The sequence below is a fragment of the Stegastes partitus genome, unplaced genomic scaffold (genome assembly GCF_000690725.1).
Source record: "Stegastes partitus isolate 25-593 unplaced genomic scaffold, Stegastes_partitus-1.0.2 Scaffold2390, whole genome shotgun sequence".
In the NCBI taxonomy this organism is placed as follows: Eukaryota; Metazoa; Chordata; class Actinopteri; family Pomacentridae; genus Stegastes; species Stegastes partitus.
This window is the reverse complement of record NW_007580121.1, coordinates 44,572-53,485: the sequence shown is the minus strand read 5'-3', so window position 1 is coordinate 53,485 and position 8,914 is coordinate 44,572. Positions and strand designations below refer to the sequence as shown.

The following is an 8,914-nucleotide window of genomic DNA, read 5'->3' as shown; positions in this document are numbered from 1 at the left end:
GCAAAACTGACGAGTAACATTGTGAGGTCAAGACACCAGCAAGCCTTGGAAGAGGGTCCCTCTTGCCGAAATCTTCCCAAGGAACTCCTCCAATGTTTTCTGTAAAGAGGATCTTTGGAGTTGTTCCTTGTTGACAAGAGGTTGCTGGTCTGACCAGATAAGTTTCCTTCTTTTTTGTTCTTTTGTGTTCATTTTTTTGTTAATTTTTCATTTCTTCTTCAACCTGTGTTTGTGCTAGTTTTAAGAAACGCGTTGCTACTTGTTTAAGTATGACCAAAATTTCTCCACTGTTTCCTAGTTTGTTGTAAGTTTTTCAGTGCAAAACTGACGAGTAACATTGTGAGGTCAAGACACCAGCAAGTCTTGGAAGAGGGTCCGTCTTGCCGATATCTTCTGGTTTCGATCCAGCCTTTCGGGTCAGCTGGATGTAACAACAATCAACAGATGGAAATAGTTCAGTAACACAATTTTTTGCTCAGTAACATAAATAAACATAACAGAGCTAAATTTTTCAGTCTGATCATATTTTGTCACATTTTACGACAAGTCACCATTAAGCTCCTGTAGTGGATTCAGAGTCAGACAGAGAGCGCAGACAGTGGGATTGACCCTGTCCAACAAACAGTTAAATCTCCTACAGTGTATGTCTTTTACCATGTTAAACACAATTATATTTTAGTACCCTGATGTATTTCGTGTACGTCCTCTGCAACGTATAGAATTGGTGGCAGGTTAGATGGACTCCCTGTATGTGATTTTGACCATTCACGCGAGCTTGCGGTGTCTTTCTCACTCACGCACAATTTTGATGATCTGTTCATGCTCAACTCTGCCTGCACGTTCGTTTGACTTGACACAGCGCTACGAATGTTTCACAAAGCCAATCACAGCCTTGCACAGGTTACTTGATCCTATCTAATCAGGTGGCTATTCTGGCCGCCTCTTGGACGCGCTGTAAAAAGTGACAACAAAATAAACTGTTGTGGTGCAGTTAATGCTGTGTTGCAATACATTTTCAGTGAGTATTTATTAACAAAGACTTTTTCTTCATCCTTGTTTAAGTAGCTCAGGTGAGCCAAGCTGAGCAATGTCATTAGAACCTGAACAGCAACATGAAAATGGTGCACCACGGCACAGTAGCGGGTATTACTGAAGTTTTTTTTTCAAATCAAATCAAAGTTTTTTGTTATTTTGCTGTACATACAACAGTAGTACAAACAAGATGAGAGAGCGTTTCTTCAGGATCCAATAGCTAAAAGCAATAATGACAAAAAAAAGAAACAAAAAAAACTCTATTGTAAAATATGTCAGAGCTACGGAGTTCCAGTTGGCTGGCTGACTTCCCATTTATTATAATAGCGATATTTAACATGTCTTTTTTCACAATTTTTTAAAAAACTACAACTTACCACAACCAAACATCATAGCACAGTAATTCTAAACAAGCCGCACGTTTTGATATTTAATTTGTATGGGTTTTTCTCAAACCTGCAGGGCGAGTTATGCTGTCGGAATAGTAAGTAATAGACCTACGAGTAAATGTGCTTCAATGCTTGTGCAACAAATAATACAGGAATTTGTGTGGACTTGTAGGACACAAAAGAACAGGAAGCAGATGCTTGTGATTGTAGGAGTAACACCAGAACAGTGGGTTTCTAATTTTCTTAAACACTAAAGACAATTGAAAGCAAATACAGTGAAAATGTGGACATAGATGTTAAGAAAATGTCTAAGAATAATTTGAGGTATTTGCTTGACAGGATTCTTAAGAACTAAGTAGTTAAATTATTCCACCACTGTACATTGGCGCAGTTGGTAGCACTGTTGCCTCGCAGCAAGAAGGTCGCCGGTTCGCATCCCAATGGGGGCACCGGGATCTTTCTGCGTTTCTTGCATGTTCTCCCCGTGCAGCGTGGGTTCTCTCCGGGTTCTCCAGCTTCCTCCCACACAGTCCAAAAACATGTTGAGGTTAATTGGTGATTCTAAATTGTTCGTAGGTGTGAATGTGAGTGTGCTTGGTTGTCTGTCTCTAAGTGTAGCCCTGTGATAGACTGGTGACCTGTCCAGGGTGTCCCCTGCCTTCACCCTGAGTCAGCTGGGATAGACTCCAGCCCCCCATGACCCTAGTGAGGATTAAGCGGTGTATGGGTCATCTATTAATTTTCAATAATTCCTGACAGAAGCCAACAATTTGTTATGTAGTGAACTCATGTCAAGAGAATTTTGTAAATTGCTACATGTAGAACATATTAACAAAAACATCTTAGTAAAAAACACCTTAGTATCACAGTAAGACCTCAAATTAAGAACTTATCAACTTTTATTGGAGCAGGTGTAGATACAGATGGATGTGTTTTACATTGGGCTTATACTAATTGCCCAGTAGGGGGCAGCCAGCAAACAGACAATTTCTGAAGCAAAAGGGCATTTAAAAAATGTTTGTGTTTTTAATGACAGCTAACTCTTGTCTTTTAGTTTGAGAAAAACAGCAATATTCAAAATATTCAAATCAAGCTTGTGGTCCCTTCCTGTCTTGTGACCACATGTGTTCTCTCATTGCACACTGTATATCAAAAATATGATCTTTATTTCATTATTTATAGCAACCTAACCTCTACAAAATCACCATGTGACCAGAAAATTATACAAATACACGTAGCAGGAGAAAAATCAATAACTGCACTTATTAGTGTTGGAAATTAGTCGAAGCAGATGCTCACTCAGGTTTAATATTAAGAGCACAGAGTCGTCATTATTTGCCAGAGAGTAAATAGGAAACCCTTAAATAGCTCTGTCATTTCCAGTGTTTTTAGACACATCTTACACTGTAATCAATGAGCTCTTATCCTGAAAATTATTGCTGCAGAATGCAAGTTGAAGCAACTCAACCTGTAGAAACAGAGTATATACAGAAAAACAGCCATGTTCAGCCACAGGAGGTGCTCAGACAGCTCCGTCACTCTGAAAGACAAACATTATTACTATTTTCACCTGTTCTGATGTGTGAGTTGTTGATTCATTTTGTTTACTAGAGCTAATCCTCGATGTATTGGTGGTTACTTTAATTTGCTATCAAATTGCAATAAAAAGGGCAATATAGTGTATTCTATTATTATATATAATGTAAATGTTTGACTGGGAAAGAATGCTTTTTTAAACTTTCTGATTTGTCACATCCCAACACATAAACAAGCCTAATGTTCTATATTATTTCCTTATATTTTACTAACACACACACACACACACACACACATATATAACATGTAAATAATACATATTCAGAAGCCAGTTAACTTCATCAGTACTCTTAAATGTAGTGAATACAGCTGATATGGCACTAGACACTGACCCCTCCACAGCAGCCACAGCAGTCGCCACACAGAGCTCCCAGCAGGCCGTTCACCACCTGCACCGCACACAGCGCCATCTGGATCAAACCCATGACCAGCAGCACGGAGAACAGAGACAGATGCCAGGACACCACATTAGGTGGCTCTTCGCATATATCCCAGGCAGTTTTGTTGGACAGGTAGTCTCTTAATGAAGAGGATGAGAAAGAGACGGCAAACTTTAATCTGAGGACACTTCAATGTGCTGAATAGCAGGTTAATTCATGTGTGTTTGACATCTTGTGTCATATGTTACAGTAACATGTGACCTTACATTTAAAAAAAAAAAAAAAAAAAGAAGTGAATGTACAGCAAAGGTAGTGTGGTAAAATCATTTACTTGAAATACTTAATGAAATAATTACATTTAAAGGAGTGGTTTCCCCTAGACAAATGTCTGGCGATATCTGAGACACCTGATGATTTTCTAATGACATCAGTACAACAGAGCTGGTCATACTTAGACTAGAAATAACCCAACAGCATCTTTAGTCAGCCAGGTTTAGTCATTTTTTGTGAAATAGATGATGAAAGAAATTCTACACCTTTTTAGTACCAAAAAAGTGTTGATTGCAGGCCTGGATGAAACAATCTAAGGGGGCCCTGGGTAAACATGAGCCATGGAGCCAAACTGGTGGCCTCAAGAACTAAAAAGAAGGATTTTTAAAAATCTGCACAGACAACTTGAGGCACATTTGCAAAACAACTATACAATTATTATTATAAAAGTTACATCTTAAAAGTCCATATCACTACAGTTTGTTGTGCATTTGAGGTAGGCACAGTATCTGTGGCAGCGTCCTGTGTAAGTACCGCAAGTTAAATTATAATTCGCCTCCACTATATTGGAGTGGTGTTGTAAATTTTAACCTGAGCTAATAATCAGAAAGGCGCCTGCATAAATAGACACTACGCCACAAAAGATATGTTGCATGAACCAACTTTTGAACCTTGAAAGATACAGTGTACAGGACTTAGTGGCATCTACTGGTGAGGTTCCAGATTGCAACCAAGTGAATCCCCCTTTCCTCATCCCCCCCTTTCCAACCATGCTGGAAAACCCACTGTGGCCAGTAAAACACCCCTCTACAGTCAGTGATTGATTTGTCCCTTGTGTGTTACTGCAGAAACATGGCTGCAGAAGAGGACACGCTGCTTTGACAACGGAGTGCAACAATTCCTATGTTTAAGGGATTATGCGCTCATAAATTAAAATTTCTTCAAATAAAGCCCCCTAAACCCTACCCACTGGCCATTTACGTCTTTCCATCTTAAGATTGTAAAATGCTTTTAAGCAAAAAATCCATCTTTTGCTGAGAATTGTTAATTGAAAGAGCCTACATGCCCATCATTACACTGGTGACTACAGTCATCCTCAAATGTATTCATACCCTTACATTGAAGAAAAGGCAAAATTCACAACAGTCACTCAAATAAGAAGAAACTAAAAAAAGTAATAATAAATAAAAATTTGCTAAATTATAATTTAGTCAAATAAGACATTGCTTTTGAATTGTGGTTGAAAAGAATAATTAAAAAAAACAAAAAACTGTCCCCCGCAAATTCGAGCACTTTGCTGATGAGCAGTGGACCAAAATCCAAACACCTGTCAACAGGTGCAGAAGTCTGATTGAGAGTTACAGAAAACGCCTGATTGCGGTGATTGGCTCAAAGGGTTGTTCAACAAAATATTAGTTTACGGGTCCCATCATGCTTGTTTGCTTGTTTTTTTTTTGTTTGTTTTTTTTGGGGGGGGGAATATTTCTGTTGAACCACAATTCAAAAGCAATGTCATGATGTTCAGTAAATTTTTATTTATTATTACTTTTGTTAATTTCAATTTATTTCAGTGACAGCTGTTGTTTTCCTTCTTTAATGGGAGGGTATGAATACATTTGAGAATGACTGTATATGCATAATATAAGATAACAAATATGTGTTTTAATACTTAACAAGTCAGTGTGTCTTACCCGTTTGAGAAGGGATACTCCCACAGGTTTTTTGTCTTGTCAACCACACACCGAGGTCCTTGGTTGATGGCCACAGCCGAAACAATAACCGAGTAACCAGCACCGACAACACCAACGGCTGCAAACAGTATAGAACTGAGCATCTACAGAGAGATGGAGATACAGAGTGAGAGGGGGAGAAGAAAAGTGCCGTCACACGTATTGGGAATCAATACAGTTAGCTATATGACTTCAAACATCTTAACCAACGACAACAATGAAGTTCTTCTCTGGCTGTGCAGAGGCCAGGATCGGGGTCATGACCGTTCTGTGTGATCTGATACACTTTTGTTTGCCGATTGTCTCCTCACACTCACACACCTGCACATTCCTGAAGCATCGATCAGTGTGGGTCTCTGCAGCACAACGTTGCTCTGTTTTAGAAAGTTGTGTAAAACTCCCATCAGGGGAATGTCTCTTTTACAGTGAGCTCTCATTGTTCTCATTAGTTTTTGTGTATGTGTGTTTTTCGCATTTATTGCTGTGTAAATCTTGCCGGGTGTGGACACAGTGCCTCTGTGTTTGTTTTCCATTACACGCTCTGGGTGATTACACTCCACCGTTAACAGGTGACACACAGTAATAGATCAACTGGTAGAAGGGGTCATACGGAGCTACTGCTTAATCCTGCCTCCTTTATTCACTTATTTTTGTTAGGTCATAAATATGGGCTCCTCATTTGGGGTTTTTGAACAAATTTCACCTAGCAAAGCAATAAAATGAATGAATGAAAAGGGATTTTCTGCAGAATGAAACTTCACTAAACAAGGTAATCCTGGGGCAATGACTCAATATAAAGATTAAAGTGTGGAGCAGTGCAAAGAAGCTACTGCAGAATGTTGTGTTGAGTTTTTTTGTACCGCAAACGATATTTCATAACCCGATTTCCACCCAGAATTGACTTTTTACAACTAGATTTTCATGTTTTTATTCAAATTAAAAGGACTTCATTTCAAGTGTTACCATTCACATGATGTTTTAGGTGCCACTTATCCAATACTGCCCTGACACAACGATTGTCTTTTCACTCCAGTTAAATGTGGAAATTGGGGATACAAAAAAACATATTCTGTCTCTACTGTCACGGCTTAACGTCTAGGGACAGTATATGATTAAAAACTATAATTTAAGCAGAGATGTTGCTTACAGGAGAAGAAAACAACTAATATAAGTCATGCAGTAGCTTCAACAGTTAGGAGTGGACATACGCTGGTTCTTTTTGTTCATTTGTGGAGATTATTCTCACTCTCTGCTTCATTACTTAGTAGTTTTTACTGTCGGTAGTTAATAGGAACAAACTCAATGAGGTTATTAATATGTTTAGCCTGACTTATGGTAAAAAAAAACAATTCAGATGGCGCTGCTCATTGACTCCTGAGCAGTGACAAAATGGCTGGCAGTCCCCAGTGATGCACACACACTCTTTATAGTGAATACGAGTTGTTTCCATCTGGACAGAAGTACATGAAGTGTGTGTGAATTGCATTTTGTTGAATTCAATGTTTTGATTGTTGCTGATATTGTTATGGAGCACTTTGTTGTTTCATTTCTGTCTTTTCTGCTGAATTTATCCGACAGTTGCCACAGAAACAAAGAAAATGCTAATAACTAAAACAAACTGATAGACTAACTAATCAGCTAAGTTAACTTGTCACTCGATATTTGCGATATTCATTTGTTGAATAGTTAGACAGAAACATCTCCTCACTGCAAATCTCCGTCCGCAGCTTTCGTTGCCACAGCAACCACAGCAGTCATTGTTCTTCAGACCCAGGAAGACCAGAGCTGGGAAGATCATCTGCCACACGAACACACCCCACGTTCACACACAGACACATGCACAAAGAGTTGAACAGATAATGTATTATTTGTTCCTTTACTGTGTGCAGGAGGAAATTGAACTGCCTCATGTTCCACCACAGTCATTAAGATGTAGAGGCTCATAGCAAGTTTAACAACTGCAACAGATTTCACCAAGGCAGTTAAATGTTGTTGCAAATATGCCATCATGATAATTTGAAATAAGAACATACAAGCTCTACACATAGTGGTTTTAAGGTACTTTATAGATTTAGTAAAGACATTACTATGATACATTTTGCTATGTTTAATTACCAGTGCCCTAAAAAATACATTTTATTATGTATTTCAATCTCTCCATTTGTCTGCATTTTTCTTTTCAGGCAGTTGCGCCAAAAGAGTAATAAAGTACTGTAGCTTTTCTAAAAATGTAAAAAATAAATAAATAAATAAACTAATAAATCAATCAATTCTAAATTCTTAAATCTGAGGTTTTGCCCTTTTTAAAGAAAATGTATTTGTCAAAGTTAAGTGCAAAGATTCAGATATTGGACTTGTTAAGGCAAAACAAGCAGTTTAAAGACATCACTGTTGGCTATTACGATGGATCTTTTTTTTTTTTCCAACTTACATTTCATTCTTCATTCTTACATTTTAGAACAAATGAAGAGTTCATTTGCAGATACGTCCATTTTTGTAGATTTTCTGAAAATGTATTTTTTTTGTCGATTGCTTGAGATAATATCAATTACACTGAAGTTGAGTGGATTTGACTCAGTAGAAGTGACATGACAAAAATAGAGATAACTTCCGTTTGATTGATATTGTCTCAGGTAGATGATAGAAAAGTGGGTTTTCTGAAAGTTTGTGAAGATGGAGTTATCTGCTTTTGCAAATGGCCTCTTCAAAAAATTACATATAATGCACTAATATGCATATAAATCTATACCTTAAGACACCATCGTGATTCTGTTATGTGCAACAGAAGTATTTTTTTTGTCATTTATACTTGTAATTTAAAAACACAAGTTTACGGCGCACTAATGGACTCACCAGCACTCCCGATCCTAAAATGCCTCCAAAGTACCAGACCTGCTGTGTGATGTGTTCGCTCTCCACAGACTTTCCTCCGGGGAAGAAGAGCAGGATGTTGCACAGAACACATATAATGGACAGAGGCATCAGACTGATTCCCAGACATTTGGCAAAGCCTCCCGAGCACATTCTGACACTGATGCTTCAACCACCACTGACCGTAACAGCTCCTGAGGTTGGAAAACACTCCACCTAATCTGTCCTTTCAGTCGAATTTTTCTGATCTTACAAAATTTAGACTTCGATCAAGTCCGTTCGTTGTCCACTTCAAGCCAGTCAGGTGATACAGTTTGAGATGCCAGTGAAGAGTAATGCTCTCTTTGTTTGTTTAGACCTATTATATCTCCAGATGCACCTTCCCAACGCCTCCTAACAGTTTCTCCGTAAACCTCTTTAGCTTTGTTGTTTCTGAATTTAGTGAATGATCCTGTCAGCATCACCTGCCCAGTTTCTGAGGATGGTTGATGCTTCATTTGAGCTTTTATAGCCCCCCCCACCCCCCCAACCCCCAACCCCCACCTCACTGTGTGATCTCATTGCTTCACTTTTACACCAACCGCCTGTAATATAGCAGCATCTCACACAAGCAACGTGCAAACACACATGCACATGCTCGTGACTG

The 8,914-nt window shown here is 38.6% G+C and overlaps 1 protein-coding gene across 1 annotated transcript; it reads right to left on the bottom strand.

The window, feature by feature from the left end:
- Window positions 1-2,934: 2,934 nt before the first annotated feature.
- Window positions 2,935-8,421, bottom strand: tm4sf4 (transmembrane 4 L six family member 4). Its single transcript, XM_008305047.1, has 5 exons — window positions 8,251-8,421; window positions 7,106-7,195; window positions 5,359-5,501; window positions 3,350-3,536; window positions 2,935-2,961 (listed from the first exon to the last, which is right to left on the bottom strand). Exons 1-5 carry the CDS (start codon window positions 8,419-8,421, stop codon window positions 2,944-2,946), a joined length of 609 nt encoding a protein of 202 aa, XP_008303269.1. The 3' UTR covers window positions 2,935-2,943.
- Window positions 8,422-8,914: the final 493 nt, after the last annotated feature.